Source organism: Scyliorhinus torazame, chromosome 14 (assembly GCF_047496885.1).
Source record: "Scyliorhinus torazame isolate Kashiwa2021f chromosome 14, sScyTor2.1, whole genome shotgun sequence".
Taxonomy (NCBI): domain Eukaryota; kingdom Metazoa; phylum Chordata; class Chondrichthyes; order Carcharhiniformes; family Scyliorhinidae; genus Scyliorhinus; species Scyliorhinus torazame.
Window position 1 is genome coordinate 101200584 of NC_092720.1, and position 18199 is coordinate 101218782.

The following is an 18199-nucleotide window of genomic DNA, read 5'->3' on the forward strand; positions in this document are numbered from 1 at the left end:
TCTCCTTGAACTGGAAATTATGGAAACAGACGATCAGGTTTTGGCCGGAGCGACCGGTGGGCCCTGTCCAACTCAGACTCAGAGGGCTCCTCTCTCTCCCCCATCAGCTTCAACATCATACCAGTGAAATATTCTGTAAGTCTCTGGCCCTCCACCCCTTCGGGCACACACACGATCCTCAGGTTTTGCCTTTAGACTTGTTCTTCAAGTCTTCAATCTTGGCTCCCAACCCTCTGTTAGTCTCTACCACCCTCCACAGCTCCTCATCCACTGAGGTGAAATGGTCACGATGCCATGACAAGGCCTCCTCCATCCCTTTCATTTTCTCCTTCCGTGCTCCCGCACCATCGTCAAACTTCTCACCACCAACTCCTCTCTCGCTGGAGCAAGGGTCTCTCCCACGGAATCCCAGAGGTACTTGTGTACGATAACGGGGCCTCTTTCACGAGGAAGAGTTTGCCGATTTTGTGAAGAGCAACAGGATTCGCCACGTCCGCATCACTCCATAACATCCAGCACTGAATGGTTTGGCAGAGGGCCGTGCAGACGGGGGCTCACAAGACTGTTAAGTTTTTATTCTCGTGCAGGACCATGCCACAGGCAGTAACTGAGGTGGTCCCTGCCGAGATGTTAATGGGTCGTAGACTTCGTATACGACGGAGTTTGATTCAACCAGACATCGGCGCGAAGGCACGTCGTCACCAAGATTTGCAAGGATGTTTCCCAGTTCGACGTTGACCTCTTCGCCGCTTCTCAGCTGACTACACGGTGTTCATTCGTAACTTCAACAATGACACTCACTGGCTCTCTGGGATTGTTGTCTGTCAAAAAGGACCAGTCTCTTACCAAGTTAGGGTCCGGGGGCAATGACCGAAACGACACCTGGATTACATTCGCTCACAGCTGTTGCTCGCTCATGACGTGCCTCGAAGGAAGCCTGCTCTGGATCCTCCGGCACCATTGCCAAGCCAGTATGCTGTGATTCCTCCAGTCTCTCTCGACGGTGGCATGCCGTATGTTGTGTCATCTGACTGCGAGATGTATATGCAGATGTCTGATGTCTCAGACGCCGACTCCATAGTTCAGCCGCCTCCTGACGATCGTCCCCCGTGACGTTCCTGTCACTGCCGGCACAGATTGATCTAGTGCATCAGCTCCATGAGGACTTACCGGAGCCAAAGAGACACCGATGTGCTACGTCTGCTCCTCCTTCTCCATTTCATCACTCGTTGAGGGGGTCTTCGGAATTTGGGGGGGGGGGGGTGTAATATCCCGCACAAGACCTATGAGTGGGAATGGGCTTATTGCTGAGTACCCTCGCTCAGGGTGGGGTATCTCAATTACCCAGTGAACGGCCAATAAGGCCAAGCAGGAACCCGGTAAGGCTCTACTGGGAAGTGTATATTTATTGTTTGTAAATAAAACTTTGTTCTTATTTTTACTCGGTGTGGACTCCCCGTGTCCGTATTAAAACAACCTCAACCTGGTTGGCAGCAGACTGGGCTAGTTGGCTGACAGGCAACAACAAAGGCACTGGTGGAATGGCAGTGATAGGACGATGAACACTGTCACATTGAGGTTAAACAGCTGGTTCATACTCCACAAAGCCCCTGCCAGACTTCGGGCAGATCCTCAGCAGTCCTAAGAATAGATGATGAGGAGGACTGGAGAATGGGGCGGTATGTAAGTCTAGTGGTTCATTGGGAAGGACATGGAAATATGGCATTTGATGATGCATTCACTGGCCTTGACACACACATTTGAGGCCATTAAACCTCTTGTTGCATTGTGCTCAGGGCTAGACTTCTACCATCGACAGCAATGGCTATTGCTGCTATTATATTCTCAGTGTCTGTCCATTGATGCACTGAATATTGCTAGAGTACAGTTCCAGGGATTTGGTTGTCTGCAGCCTTTCTAAGTGGACGTTAGTTACAACTTGCATTTGGTTGGTCGGCAGCTGCAAGAGATGATAGAAATTCAGCCTCAGAAATTTGGTGAGGTCAGGTGAGAGCATCTGCTTCCCTTCTTCTGATGGTTGAAAAAGCTGATTCTGGTAAGGCCTAGTCTGCTACAAGTCCCGTACATGAAGTTATCCCTTGCCAGTGGTGCGGGATCACCTCTGCTGATACGTGTTTACAGGGCTGGATTCTGCTTTGAAGCTTCTGAAACCACATGTTGCCATGGTGGAAAGTTCCTGCCAACAGCTTGTGTTTCCATTTGTATAGATCGTCAATGTTATAATCCCCACAAGAATCACAGGAGAAACCATTATTAATCCTCTCCCCATGGGACTCGTGAAAGTAAGAGTTCCGATGTAGGGGGTCAAACACCTGGGACTTGTTATGGGTAGAATAAAAGCAGGCCCAACTCAGAGCCTGGTGAGACCTATTCTCCTAGCGAGGGAGATGCTATGTTAAGCATGAACTTGTAAATATGTAAATAAATTCATCTTTCTCAAAGACAGCTTTCTTATGAGCTGTATAGTCAGCTAGATTTTCTCACACATGATTGATTTTGAGGTGCTGATCTTTTGTCAGCATCCTTGAATCGGAGCTCAGGGCACTCTATTGGACTCTTGGCATGGGCTATTTTCCCATTTGGAATATCCTTGGGTATGAGGCCCTCTTCCAATCTGTAAAAATGTTAAGCCAGCAAAGCCTTTTTTGCTCGATTAGTGCTAGCATACTTGGCATATTTTCCCTCAAAAGGACAGTTTTATTGAATTACTGAATTGTTATAGCATAGAAGACCTAGGGCGCGATCCTCCGGCCACACTGCACCGTAAAAGTATTTTGCCACGGCGCAACGTGGCCGGTGAAAGCTGGGAAATCCCGCTCCCGGAATCTACCCGGCTTGCAATGCCTCGTGAGATTCAATTCAATCTCGCAAGATGTGGCAAGGTGAATCCGCGCACAATGGGCGGGATCACGTCCTGGCAGATCTGCATATTAGAGCGAGGCAGTAAGCCTTACTCTAATGTGCAGATTCGCAAAGTAGCTGAGGCTTTGGCATTCAATCCCTTTGCCTCGGAGACCTTGGGTGAGCGCCATTTGGTGCTGGGCCCCACAAATGGGGACCAGACGGAATGGTACTCGTGGGAGTCTCTAAGGGCATCGGAGACCCCCAGCTGCATGCCCTTTGAGCAGAGTGGTGCCCTATCATTGCTGATGCCACCAGGGTACTCTGGCAGTGCCAGCCTGGAAATGCCACCTAGGTGCCAGCCAGGCAGTGCCAAGGTGCCCAGTTGCCACTGCCAAGCTGGCCTTCTTTGCGCGTGCACAATCGAGCCAGGGTTGCTCAGCATGGGTGGTGCGGGGGATACTCGGGGGACTCTCCCAAATTGCCATATTTAAATGGCGTCCCGATCTCTCGCTACAATGGGGAGTTCCGGCAAGCGGACCTCCCATTGTAAAAAACCTTTTCCATTCCCCATTCAGGTCCCTTATTCAAAGGGAGTTGCGTTGAATAGCCATGTGTTTCTCGGCACTGTGAGTGCTGGGAAACACGTGGCTAAACGCGCTCGCTCGAGAATTTTGTTCCCTGATGGGAAGTTGGCACCCCCAATGTATCTGCAATAGCTCTCTGAATGAGCAATTCACCCCGTACCCCTGCCTTCTCTCCTGTAACCTACACATTCCTCCTTTTCAGATACAGCCTTTTTGAATGCCTTGATTGAACCTGACTCCACCACACACTCAGACAGCACATTTTAGACAGTAACATCTCAGTATATTAAAAAGTTGTTCTTCGTGCTGCTTTTGCTTTTTTGTCAATTCAGTGACCTCTCATTCCCGATCCTTTAACGAGTGGGATCAATTTCTCCCTACCTACTCTGTCCATATCCCTCATGATTTTGAATACCTCTATCAAATTTCCTCTCAGACTTCTCTTCTCCAATGGAAACAGTCCCAACTTGTCAAACCTATTGTCATACCTGAAATTCCTCATTCCCCAAACCGTTCTTGTGAATTTTTTCTGCACCCTCTCCAATATCTACTTTCTCCAATACCTTCTTAAATGCAGTGCCTAGAACAGGATGCAATACTCCAGCTGAGGCCAAGCTAGTGTCTTATACAAGTTCAACATAACTTCCTTGCTGAGGGTACTCTGTGCCCCAGGATACAGTATTCTTTATCAACAACTCTCAATCGGTCCAGCACCTTCAATGACTTTTGTACATATACACCCATGTTCCTCTGCTCCTGCATCCCCTTTTGAACAAACAAAAACCAACTTTACAAGTTCAGAAAAATCAAACAATTTATAATATGTATCTTATACCCTTGTATTCATGTTAAATATGAGTCACATGTGAATTAACAGACTAACTGTGATCAGGTGCACTACATTACAGAGTAAATTGCAGATGCAACGGAAAAAAAAGATTCCATGGATTTCTCACCAAAAAACTCAGATGTTAGTCCCACTTGGACCAACCAATCTCACTGAAACTTTGTCTTTCTTACTAGGGTTTCCTATATCCATCTATGAAGGTGGCTCCTTCGTGTTCTGTCCAAAGGTCACTCCCACGTGGATGCCTTTAACTATGGCTCACAGGGTTTCAATCTCGCTTTCTGAGATTGCTTCTCCCTGGATTCCTGAGTACACTCAAACACTAGCTCACAAGCTGTATTTCAGATCTATGGTAGTGCTAAGCAGAATACTGCTGCTCCAGAGTGATACCTTTGCTCCAGATCCCCAGTGTAGTCAGTCTGCTAACTGCAGCTTTCTTTAATTCAGAGCCTACTTCTTTGCTCCCTTCTTTTAACTTACTTAACAGGACCAATTCCTGCCCCTGTGTCTATGATACTTCTGGCTGGCAGACTGCCTCGAACTGACTTCCTTAAGAAGAACTGTTCACTGACCTTTGAATTGACCTGGAACCTTTCAAAATACTCCCAGAGGTTTGCATCCTTGTTACTAGGCAGGAATCAATGTAACAAGCATTGAAACATCCTGCACCTTGAATGTTCTCATCTACACAAACTTCTAATTGAAATGAAATGAAAATCACTTATTGTCACAAGTAGGCTTCAAATAAAGTTACTGTGAAAAGCCCCTAGTCGCCATATTCCAGCACCTGTTCGGGGAGGCTGTTACGGGAATCGAACCGTGCTGCTGGCCTGCCTTGGTCTGCTTTCAAAGCCAGCGATTTAGCCCTGTGCTAAACAGCCCCGAGTTTGGTAATTTAGCACCTAGGGACAAAGGTCAATGAAATTTTATGACATTCAATATCCTTGGAAGCATCTCACTGAGTTCTGGTGCTTTAGCAACTTTAAGTACAGACAGTCTATCTAATACCTCCTCCTTATCAACTATAAACTCTGCTAGTGTCTGAATTACCTTCTATTTTACCATGGTCTGGGTAGCATCTCCTTCCTTGGTAAAGACAGCTGCAAAGTATTCATTTAATATCTCAGCTATTCCACTTGCCTCCATGTGCAATCCCTTTTTTGGTCCCTATGCAGCCCTACTCCTCCTCTTACCATCATTTTACTATTTATATGCCTATAGAAAACTTTGGAATTCCTTTTTATATTAGCTGCCAGTCTCTTTTCATACTCCCTCTTTGCTTCTCTTATTTGCTTTTTCACATCCACTCAGAATTTTCTATATCCATCTGGCAACTCTCATAAACACACTTTTCCTTAATCTTAATCTCTTTTTTGCAATCCAGGAAGATCTGGATTTGTTTTCCCTACCTTTCGAAGGAATAGCTTGACTGTGCCCGACTGTGCCCGAACTATCTTCTTTGAAGATAGTCCATTGTTCAGTTACCATTTCCCCTGTCAACATTTGACCCCAATTTATTCATCCAGATCCATTCTTACCTCATTAAAGTTGGCTTTCCCCCAGTTAATTATTTTTACCCTAGATTGTTCTAAACCCTTTTCCATAGCCAACGTAAATCTTATGGTATAATGATCACTGCCTCCAATATGTTTTCCTATTTGACCCAACTCATACCCAAGAACTAGATCCAACAGTGCCTCCTTTCTCATTAGATTGGAAACATACCCGTGCAGAAAACTTTTCTGAACACCTTCTCGGAACTCTTGCCCTTTCTGCCCTTTACACGACTACAATCCCAGTCTATATATTGGGTAAATAAAGTTTCCCATCATATTCTATAATGCTTGCACCTTTCAGTAATTTCTACGGAAATGTGATCGGCTACATCCTTCCTACTAATTGCCATCTATAGACTATCCTGAACAATGTGATTACACCTTTTTTATTCCTTAGCTCCAGCCAAATGGATTCTGTACTTCTGGAAGATCCTCTCTCTGCAGCATTGCAATGTCCTCCTTAATCAAAACCACCAGCCCTCCCTCTTATCTTCCTTTCCTATCTTTCCTCAACACCTTTGATGGATCTGTACTTTGTTAATATATTTATGTGTCGCTGCACTATATATTACTCGACAGAACTTGAGACTGAGTTTCTTGGGTGAAGTAAAGTATATTTGTGTCAGTTTTAAAGTCTACTGATCAAGTCAAATTTTATGTGAGTACAGAATCTAGAAAGTTCGTTTGTCCACCGCAAATGCAGATGTTTGAGTTGAATTCAAAATACAATTCAGTTAGTGGTAATTTCTTCAGATCAAAATGCATAATACAAAAATGAAATAAAAGGAAATAGCGGTTTGCAAAGCAAAGTCAAAGAATAGGTTTCAAAGATTAGGTTAAGGATGATTTCGGAGAGAGCAAAAAAGGTTCTCTCCCGGTCTCTTAAGGAAATCATAATCTTTTAAGGTTCTGTCCCCTTTCTGACTGTGATTGGGTTAAAATAATTATAATTCATCTAATTCGACCGAAATATCTGTCTATCAAGTTTTAAGAGATAATGTGGCATGAGAGAATGTCTGTATGTTTCCATAATGTGGTGTGATCAAACCACCTGTTTCCCACCAAGTTTTCTAGAACTTTGCCCAGTAATGATAACAATGAGTTTATTCTGCAGTGTGGCTTTGTAGTGTATAGTCAGTTTTCAAACTGACTTTCTTATCTGATCCTTTCCCATGCTCTCAGCATTTTCTGCTGTCATGGCTAATATATGATTTTTAATAGTATAATGCCACTAAATCATTTCTTCCTTTATACTTTTATTACCTATTAGAAAAGTAGATTTCTTATCAATCTTTCATCCAGGACTATTTAAATCCCAGTCCTGCCCTATTTTGAGCCAGTTCTCTGTTATAGCTACATCACATTTTTACATGTAATTTTGTGCCTGTAACTCACTAGTCTTATTTACTTTACTCTGTGTGGTGAATGTATTACGGCAACCATTCACCACTGTATTGCATTACATTACATTGTACTATGTTGATCCCCTTGTGGGTTCCACCTATGGACCATTGTATTACATTACATTGCATTGTATCATGTTGGTGCCCTTGTGGGCTCGCCTTGGCTGCGCCCCCTTGGGGGAGGCATATAGATCTGCTGCCCTGCAGGCGGCTCTCAGTGCAGAGCAGTCGCAGGCAGGCACAGTTCTACCTGATTAAAACGAATGTTCACTTCAACTCTCCATCTCGTGTGAATTGATGGTCGTATCAATTTAATCAGCTACAACATCGCGAAGGAAGCAGTCCTCAAACCTGATTGACTGGAACTCGACCCACAAGCCGCTGAAGCCAAAGGGATTTTTTCGCACTGGCTCCACTGTTTTGAGGCCTACCGCGCTGCCTCCTCCTCACCCTCTGTCACCGATGAACAGAAACTGAGCCTCCTCCACACCCGGGTGAGCCATAGAATTTCCGTGCAATCGAGGGAGCGACCATGTACGCAGACGCGGTCGCGATCCTGAAAAGGCAATACGTGAGGCCGGTGAATGAAGGGTTCAAGCGGCATCTCCTCACCACTCGCCGCCAACGCCCCGGGGAATCGCTGGAGGAATACCTACATGACCTGAAAGTACTTGCGCGAAACTGCAACTACCAGGACGTCACGGCCTCACAGCACATGGAACTCGCCGTCCGGGACTCCTATGTGGCTGGAGTCCGGTCCAACTATGTCAGACAGCGCCTGCTCGAAAAGGGCACCCTCGACCTTGAAGAAACGGTAAAACTATCCACCTCCTTAGAAGTAGCTTTTCAGAGCCTCAACACTTTCCCCTCCGACCACGCGATCCCCTCGTGGACACCCGACCAGAGGGTGCCCTAGGCCTGTGCCGCGCGGCTGCCCGCCCTCCTGGGGGGCTGCCCTGCTAATACTGTGGCTAGCACCAACACCCCAGGCTGCGTTGTCCGGCTCTGAACGTGACCTGTAGCGACTGCGGCAGGAAAGGACACTTTGCCAAAGTTTGCCTGGCCAGATCCAAAATCTCTAAATCACAGGCTCAACTTTCAGCCTCACAGGCCCGCAGACCCCGCAGCATGGCTGCGTGCCTGCCGGCACCGCCTCCTCCGGACGCGTCATCTGCTTCGTGCTGTCCCTGGGGGCAGCCATCTTTGACTATACCCAACACGTGCGACTCACGGGGGCCGCCATCTTGGCCGCCATCTCCCACACGGCCCGCCATGTGCGACTCATGGGGGCGGCCATCTTCATTGCCACCCGACACGTGCGACTGACGGGGGCAGCCATCTTGGGACCACCCCACCACCTCTGACCACGCCGGCTACCTGCAACTCGGCATGGTAACCCTCGACCAGTCACACCCCAAGCACCTCAGGAACTCGATGATGACCGCCCGGGTCAATGGGCACAAAACGCCCTGCCTGTTTGAGTCCGGGAGCACGGAGAGCTTCGTACATCCAGACACAGTAAGGTGCTGTTCTCTCCAAATTTCCCCCGCATCCCAAACAATCACCCTCACGTCCGGATCGCATTCAGTGCAGATCCGGGGGTACTGTGTCGCGAACCTCGCGATACAATGCGCCGAGTATGCCAATTTTAAACTATATATCCTCCCCGACCACTGCGCGCCTCTCCTGTTGGGACTGGACTTCGCTCCCACTCTTCGCAAACCTCACCACCGACTGTAAATCGTCGCCACCAGGAGCAAGCGGTACAGTATCCAGGACAGGACTTTTATCAAGTCCAAGGTCCAGCGGCTCTTGAGGGAGGGGATCACCGAGGCCAGTAATAGCCGCTGGAGAGCCCAGGTGGTGGTCGTCAGGACCGGGGAAAAGAACCGGATGGTCATAGATTACAGACAAACCATAAACCGGTACACACACCTCGATGCGTACCCCCTTCCCCGGATAGCGGACGTGAATCAGATTGCACACTACCGGGTGTTCTCCACGGTAGATCTGAAGTCTGCATACCACCAGCTCCCAATCCGCCCGGAAGACCGCCACTACACGGCCTTTGAAACAGACGGCCGCCTCTTCCACTTCGCCGTCACCAACGGGGTCTCGGTCTTCCAAAGAACAATGGACCGAATGGTGGACCAGTACGGGCTGCGGGCCACATTTCCGTACTTGGACAAAGTCACCATCTGCGGCCACGACCAGCAGGACCATGACGCCAACCTTCAGAAGTTTCTCCAAACCGCCCAAGCCCTCAAGCGCACTTATAACAAGGAGAAATGCATTTTCCGCACAACCCGACTGGCCATCCTCGGCTATGTCATGGAAAACGGAGTCCTAGGGCCCGACCCCGACCGTATGTGCCCTTTCCTGCAACTCCCCTTCCCCCACTGCCCCAAGGCCCTGAAATGATGCCTCGGGTTCTTTTCGTATTATGCCCAGTGGGTCCCCAACTATGCGGACAAAGCCCGCCCGCTGATCAAAGCCACCATCTTCCCCCTGACGACTGAGGCCCGCCTGGCCTTCAGCCGCTGCAAGGCAGATATTGCCAAAGCCACGATGCGCGCGGTGGACGAGTCCATCCCCTTCCAGGTGGAGAGCGACGCGTCAGAGGTCGCCCTCGCCGCTACCCTTAATCAGGCAGGCAGGCCCATAGCCTTTTTCTTCCGTACCCTCAACGCCTCCGAGATTCGACACTTCTGAGTCGAAAAAAAAGCTCAAGCCATTGTGGAAGCCGTGCGGCATTGGAGGCACTACCTCGCTGGTAGGAGGTTCACCCACGTCACCAATGGTCGGTAGCCTTCATGTTCGACAATACACAGCGGGGCAAGATCAAGAATGATAAAATCTTGAGGTGGAGGTTTGAACTCTCCACGTATAATTACAATATCGTATATCGTCCTGGGAAGCTCAACGAACCCCCAGATGCCCTGTCCCGTGGCACATGTGCCAGTGCGCAAGATGACCGACTCCGGGCCATCCACAATGACCTCTGTCACCCGGGGGTCACCCGGCTCATCCACTACATCAAGGCCCGCAACCTGCCCTACTCCACCGAGGAGGTCAGAGCCATGACCAGGGACTGCCAAGTCTGCGCGGAGTGTAAGCCGCACTTCTATCGACCAGACAAGGCCCACCTGGTAAAGGCATCCCGGCCCTTTGAGTGCCTCAGCATCGACTTCAAAGGGCCCCTCCCCTCCACCGACCGCAACGCGTATTTTCTCAACGTCGTTGATGAGTACTCCCACTTCCCCTTTGCATTCCCTTGCCCCGCGGGACATGACCGCGGCCACTGTCATTAAGGCCCTGCGTAGTATCTTCACCTTGTTCGGTTTCCCCACTTACGTCCACAGTGACCGGGGCACCTTGTTTATGAGCGACGAGCTGCGTCAGTACCTGCTCGGTAAGGGCATCGCCTCAAGCAGGACTACCTGTTACAACCCCCGGGGAAACGGACAGGTCGAGAGGGAGAACGCGATGGTATGGAAGGCCGTCCTCCTGACCCTATGGTCTAGAAGTCTCCTAGTGTCCCGCTGGCAGGAGGTCCTCCCCGACGCACTCCACTCCATTAGGTCACTCCTTTGCACAGCCACGATCGGGACCCCTCATGACCGCCTATTTGTTTTCCCTAGGAAATCCACCTCCGGGGTCTCGCTTCCAACCTGGCTGATGACACCGGGGCCTGTACTCCTCCGAAAACACGTGAGGAGCCATAAGTCCGACCCCCTGGTCGAGAGGGTCCAGCTCCTTCATGCCAACCCCCAGTATGCCTACATGGTGCACCACAAAGGCCGACAGGATATAGTGCCCCTCCGGGACCTGGCACCCGTAGGTTCCCCTACGACCATCACCTACCCCCCCTCCCCCACCCTACACTGAACAGCGCCCCCGCCCCTGCATGGCCTACACCCCCCTCCTACAGTCCCTCCCCCGATCAAGGCACCGGACAGACTCAACCTGTGAGCCACATCACCCCCGCTGGAATTCAATTTTTTAACAGGGGGTGAATGTGGTGAATGTATTACGGCAACCATTCACCACTGTATTACATTACATTACATTGCACTATGTTGATGCCCTTGTGGGCTCCACCACAACCTATGGACCATTGTATTACATTTCATTGTATCATGTTGGTGCCCTTGTGGGCTCCGCCCCTTGCTCCGCCCCTTCGGGGGAGGTATATAGATTAGCTGCCCTGCAGGCGGCTCTCAGTGCAGAGCAGTCGCAGGCAGGCACAGTTCTAGCTGATTAAAACCACTGTTCACTTTAACTCTCCGTCTCGTGTGAATTGATGGTCGCATCACTCTGCATTCACATGTCTGCACATTATCCCTGATTTAGACTCTATTATTTTCTCCCTTACTCTGACCCCCACCTATTAACTTACTATTCCCTCTTCTAGTGCCATCTATCTCTCCCAGTATTTAGTATACCTTGAAATTTCCTCCTGTATCCCACACTCATGCCAAGTTGTTTAAACCCTCCTGGATAGCACTAGCAAATTGCTCTGTAAGGAACACTGGCTCTTTTTAGTTGCACCCATCTGACTTACACAGATTCCATCAGCCCCAGAACCAGTCCCAGTGTTCCAAAAATTTAAATCCTGGCTTTCCTGCACCACCATTCCAGCCATTCATTCATCTGTTCTATCCTCCAATGTTTATACTCACTTGTTCGTGGCACTGGGAGTAATTCTGAGGTTATTACTTTTGTGGTCCTGCTTGCTCATTTCCTACCTAGCTCCCTACATTCTGACTGCAGAGCCACATCCATTTTTCTGCCTATGTTATTCATACTAGGGTGTACTACGATGGCTGGCTGTTTACCCTCCTCTCTCAGGATGCTCTGCAGCTGCTCAGTGACATCCTTGATCCTGGTACCACGGAGACCTGGATTCAAATCTGTGGCCACAGAAAGTCTGCCTATTCCTTTAACTGTTGAATCACCTATCACTATTGTTTTTATCTTCTTCCTTGTATAACTGCAGCCCCCCACTGCCCCCACCCCCACCTCCTTGGAACAGCATGATGTCATGGACTAGGCACTGGCTGCACTCGCCAGATCCCTTTCATCAGTATTCGGAAGTAAATAAAGTTCGGTAGTGGGATACACTCAGGGGACTCCTGCACTACCTGCTTGTTTTTACTTGACTGTTTGGTGGTCATCCATTCCCTCAAGCCCTGCATACTCTTAAGCTGTGGAGTGACCACATCTGTAAATGTGCAATCCATGAATTTCTCAATCTCATGGTTGCACTGCAGTGATGCCAGCTACTGCTTTTCCGAGTAGTAATAAACCCTAGAACCAGAGAACTATAAAAAAGTCATGGAACCGAAGGAAGAAACTTATTTTCAAAATTAGTCGCCCTTTCTAATCTCACCTACCAGCACCTAGTCAATAGCCTTGCAAGGTTCAGCACTTCAGGTGCAAATCCAGGTATCTTTAAATAAGTTTCTGCCTCCACCACCAAACCAGGAAGCAGATTCCAGATTCCCACCACACTCTGGGTGAAGAAGGTTTTCCTCACATCTCCTCTAATCCTTCTATCGATCACCTTAAATCTATGCCCAGCAGGTAATTGACCTCTTGGCTAGAAAGATAAAACTCACCAGTTTATTCCTTAATTTGGATAAAAACAAATAGGAAATATTCATCATCAATGGAAGTTATTGTAAGTTATCCAGATCTAGGCTTTGCTAGCATGCAGCAATGTGCAGAAGATGCAGGTTTTGTAGATTGGCCATCTTGATGCTGCAGGTCAGTTTGTTGTTTTGCCATTCCCATTGTGAAGTTGAGCAGAGTTGGTGGCTGCCTTTCCAACACATGTGCTGAGCTGCTCATCAAGAGACAGGTCACCTGTCACCGTAGACCTCACGTAGTAGAATTTGCTGACTGTTTCCAGTGGTGTTGTTGAGTCTGATCATTGTTGGAGACAAAACTCCTTGTCCCATAACTACAGTTTTCTTGACACAGGAAAGCATTAGATAAGCATAGTGGCAGAATGCCAATGGTCCTTTGGTGCTCGCCTTCTGTCTGGGCAACTAATGCAGAATGATTAGCATAAGGAGGTTTTCTTGTCAGGACATGCCACGGTTTTGACTTGGCTTTCAGTCTTTATAGGTTGGAGAGCTTCCCAATGTGATCATTTGGAGAGGTACGCTCCTCCCATGTCACTAGGGAAAGTGTAGGTCAACAGGACAGAGAAAAAGATGCAAAACTCTGTATGGGGCTAAGACGCAGCCCTGTTTCACCCCATCTTTCAAAACTGTTGGAGATGGAACCATCAAATTGAATGATGCCTTGCATGTTATCATGGTGGAACCCATATGAGAAGCTTGGACAGACATGCAATTTCTTTCTGGTATCCAGAATAAACCTGGTGTCATAAGACCATAAGAACATAAGACATAGGAACAGAATTAGGCCACTGGGCCCATCGAGTCTGCTCCTCCATTCAATCATGGCTGATATTTTTCTCACCCCCATTCTCCTGCCTTCTCCCCATAACCCCTGACCCCCTTATTAATTAAGAACCTATCTATCTCTGTCTTAAAGACACTCAGTGATTTGGCCTCCACAGCCTTCTGTGGCAAAGAGTTCCACAGATTCGCCACGCTCTGGCTGAAGAAATTCCTCCTCATCTCTGTTTTAAAGGATCGTCCCTTTAGTCTGAGATTGTGTCCTCTGGTTCTAGTTTTTCCTACAAGTGAAAACACCCTCTCCACGTCCACTCTATCCAGACCTTGCAATATCCTGTAAGTATCAATAAGATTTTCCCCCCCTCATCCTTCTAAACTTCAATGAGTACAGACCCAGAGTCTGCAACCGTTTATCAAACAACAAGCTGTTCATTCCAGGGATCATTCTCATGAACCTCCTCTGGACCATTTCCAATGCCAGCACATTCTTCGTCAGATACGGGGCCCAAGACTGCTCACAATACTCCAAATGGGGTCTGACTAGAGCCCTACAAAGCCTTAACAGTATATCTCTGGTCTTGTATTCTAGCCCTCTCGACATGAATGCTAACATTGCATATGCCTTCCAAACTGCCGACTGAACCTGCACATTAACCTTAAGAGAATCGTGAACAAGGACTCTTAAGTTCCTTTGTGTTTCTGATTTCCTAAGCATTTCCCCATTTAGAAAATAGTCTATGACCCCATTCCTCCTTCCAAAGTGCATAACTTCACACTTTTCCACATTGTATTCCATCTGCCACTTCTTTGCCCACTCTCCTAACCTGTCTAAGTACTTCTGCAGTCCCCCTACTTCCTCAATATTACCTGTCCCTCTTCAGATCTTTGTATCATCTGCAAACTTAGCAGCAGTGCCTCCAGTTCCTTCTTCCAGATCATTAATATACATTGTGAAAAGTTGTGGTCCCAGCACAGACCGCTGAGGCACACCACTAGTCACCGGCTGCCATCCTGAAAAAGACCCCTTTATCACCACTCTCTGCCTTCTGCCAGTCAGCCAATCCTCTATCCATACCCTTAACACTATAGACTCTTAACTTATTTAACAGTTTCCTATGCGGCACCTAGTCAAAGACCTTTTAAAATCTAAAAAAATCACGTCCACTGGTTCTCCTTTGTCTAACTTCCTTGTTATCTCCTCAAAGAACTCTGAACAGATTTGTCAGACATGACCTCCCCTTGACTCAGTCCTATTTTATCATGCACTTCCAAACACTCCACAATCTCATCTTTAATAATGGACTCTAAAATCTTATCAATGACCGAAGTCAGGCTAATTGGCCTATAATTTCCTGTCTTCTGCCTCCCTCCCTTCTTAAGCACCGATGTTACATTAGCCATTTTCCAGTTCTCTGGGACCCTCCCTGTCTCCTGAAAGATCACCACCAATGCCTCCACAATCTCCTCAGCTATCTCTTTTAGAACCCTGGGGTGTAATCCATCTGGTCCAGGTGATTTATCCACGTTCAGACCTTTCAGTGACCTACTCATGGTGCCAAATGCTTTTGTGAAGTCAACGTGTTGCTCTCTGAACTTCTCTTAAAGCTGATGTAGAGGGAAGTTCATGTCTACTGTGTATTCTCTTGCTCTGATGCCACGTGGTGCCACCAGTTATATTCTGTTGGCTAGTCGATAGAACCTCACTAGAGTGCCTCTGACAAATGTCTTCCCAGTGACGCTCAGGAGAGAGTAACCTCAGTAGTTTTTGTCATCCCCTCGATCGCCTTTGTTCTTGGATAACGTCTTCATTGCTTCACGCATATCCTGTGAAACAGAGACTTGCCTACAACAGAGGAGGAGCCGAAAGCATGTATGGAAGCAGTGGGGCTGTGGGCCTTTCCAACAGTGTATTGGACATTGCTGAAACTCAGTTCCATGGATCTGGTCATCAGTGGGCAACTTGCCTTTGGCAATAAGCATGCCTGTAAATAGACTTGCATTTGTGCCTCTTAGCAATCTTTGGTCTGTGCTATAAATGAATTCAAACATTTTTATAACTTACTTTGCAAAGTTATTTATTTTTTATCTTTCAGTGAAGGATGAAAGCGAAAATGATATGCTGAGGCTGAGCATTTTTAAATCCAAGCTTCAAGAGAATAAAACCAAGTTTCAAAAAGAGGTGTCTGATGGATTTATACTCTTAAATGACCAACTCAGACAGATAGAGAAACAGGTTAAAGAAATACATGAGAATGAGATAAATTTGAAGACAGCAGAAGTAAACCGTTATCTGGAAGCAACAGCCAAAGATGTGTTAAATACGGAAGGTTTGATTCAGTATGCCAAGGAAGCAGTGAAAGAAATGAATGAGTTTGTACTTTTGCAAACGGTGAACAATTTGATAGAACGGTTGAAAGCGAAAGTGGGGGATATTAATATATCTGGACATAAACTAATGGCAAACCCGCCTGAGCCTCAGAAATTGGACTTCGAAAAGATTTTAGCTCAAGTGAAAGAGATTTTTTCACCAGTTATGAAAAAATATCAATTGTTGCAAATCCAGAAAGCATCGCCCGCAAGTAAGAAGAAAATTAATGCTCCTGTGGAAATACAACAGGACATCAAGGAATTAGAAATCAGCTCAACTCCATCAGAAGAATTGCAGGAAAACAATAATGAAGATCAACAAGAGCAGAAAGAAAGTGCTGTCAGCACTGCAAGTGAGCTTAGTCCAGAGAGAGAGCTCTCAAAAACTAGCCAAGGAGACACAGTGAATCATGATGTACTAGTGCCACCGACTATTTACCACCATACTGTGCGGGGAAATGCAGCTAAGGTAAGCTGCAAAAGCATTTTTCAGAAGATTCCATAATTATGCATATTAAACAGTGTTTTACTAAAGGGAAATTATGTTTGAAAAACTGACTAGTTTTTGAAGATTTAACTAGTAGGGTTAAAAATGAGGAATTAGCAGGTGTATATTTTCTAAAGTCTTTCAGCAGGGCTCATGTAATTTGGGGTATACATTAGCATAGATTGGGATGGTTAACAGACAGAAAACAGAAGTAGAAATATATGCGTCATTTTCAGGATGAAAGGATCACTGCATGGGCTTCAACTGTTTACAATCTATATCAAGCTCTTAGTGTGGTACCTCGCTCCTGGATACAAAGCCCAAGAGGTTCAATAACCTAAGCAAGGGAGGAATGGTAAGTGGCATGGCACACTTGTGTACAAACGCCCCTCAGTCTGCCTCCCCAATTTTTTACCAACATACCACTCCTCATATCAAGACAGCTTGCAGATGCACCCATCCCTCTCTTTGAGGGAACTCCTCCCAACCCCATTTGATGGCAGGTACCACTGATCTCTGCACATCTTAATGCAATGCCACACCATCCCTCACAGTGATCTCCCATAAATGTTGGCCTTCTACGCTCTCAGTACATTCCACACTTCACTCTCATAAGCCTCTTTTCCTCTTCTTGCAGGAGAAGAGAGCACCCAACACTAGGGCAGCTGATAACAGCAGAGGAAGAGCAAATGGAGATACAGAGTCCACAATCTCTGCTCACTTAGGTACAGGTGCTGAACCTCAGGAACAGGAACAAAGAGGATTATTCTGGAGCAACAGCATAAAACGTGTGAAATCTGGGCAACATTCCCAAGCTCACTGTACACCATTGGAGAGAGATTAGAGGAGCCCATCTCTAGCATTAGTGCCATGATAGTTCAGGCCTTCAACATGATGTCTATGTCTATGAAAAAGTGATATTTGTACGAAGTACTCAACTAAGCGCATGGCATTCACACTCTGAATCCTATCTTATGAAAAAGATTAAGCAAAACCTCACCTTGGCTGTTGAGCATACATCTTGAAATGCTGCAACAATCTCTCCAGTTCTTGGTTAACAGCAAGGTGTGTACGGGCCATGAGAGGGAAGGCGGGGAAAGGGCTCAGCTGTCCTTAGAAAGCACTTTCTAAACCAGCAAGATTGAGGGACATGGGCAACAGATGTAGAGAAACACCATCAGCTGCAAGTTCTCCTCCAAACCACACACCATCCTGACTTGGAACTAAATCCCCGCTCTTTCACTGTTGTGGGGGTCAAAATCTTGAAGTTTCCTTCCCAGCAGCACTGTGGGTACCTGCACCAGAGAGCAGTTCAAAAAGACAGCTCACTACCACCTTCACAAGGGCAGCTCGGGATGGTAACAAATTTTGGCCTAGCCACCAGTAATTCCAATATCTTACGAAAGGAAAGGGCACATGCAAATGTGCAAAGGGCACAGGAACTGGTCAAAGCTCTCCGACTCCTGGCCCCCTGCTTGTATTACACCCCCCCCCCCACCCCCACCGCCCCCCCCCCCCCCCTCCCCCCACCCCACCACCACCACCACCTTCAGTACATAATGTGCCTCCTCCACTGCATCTTCATCCTCTCCCTGTTACTCTTTCTTTGAAGCTCCTTTACCATTCTGGAAATATGGGAAGGTGCAACTAGAATTGTCC

General features: G+C 47.3%; 1 protein-coding gene across 2 annotated transcripts in view; it reads left to right on the forward strand.

Annotated features, from left to right (window-relative positions):
• Nucleotides 1-18199, forward strand: part of LOC140389328 (tripartite motif-containing protein 42-like) — a 78823-nt gene that overhangs the window by 22194 nt on the left and 38430 nt on the right. For both annotated transcript variants that reach the window (XM_072473489.1, XM_072473490.1), the window contains exon 3: nt 15780-16522. In XM_072473489.1, coding sequence (XP_072329590.1) covers nt 15780-16522 — 743 coding nt within the window. The remainder of the gene's footprint in view (nt 1-15779; nt 16523-18199) is intronic.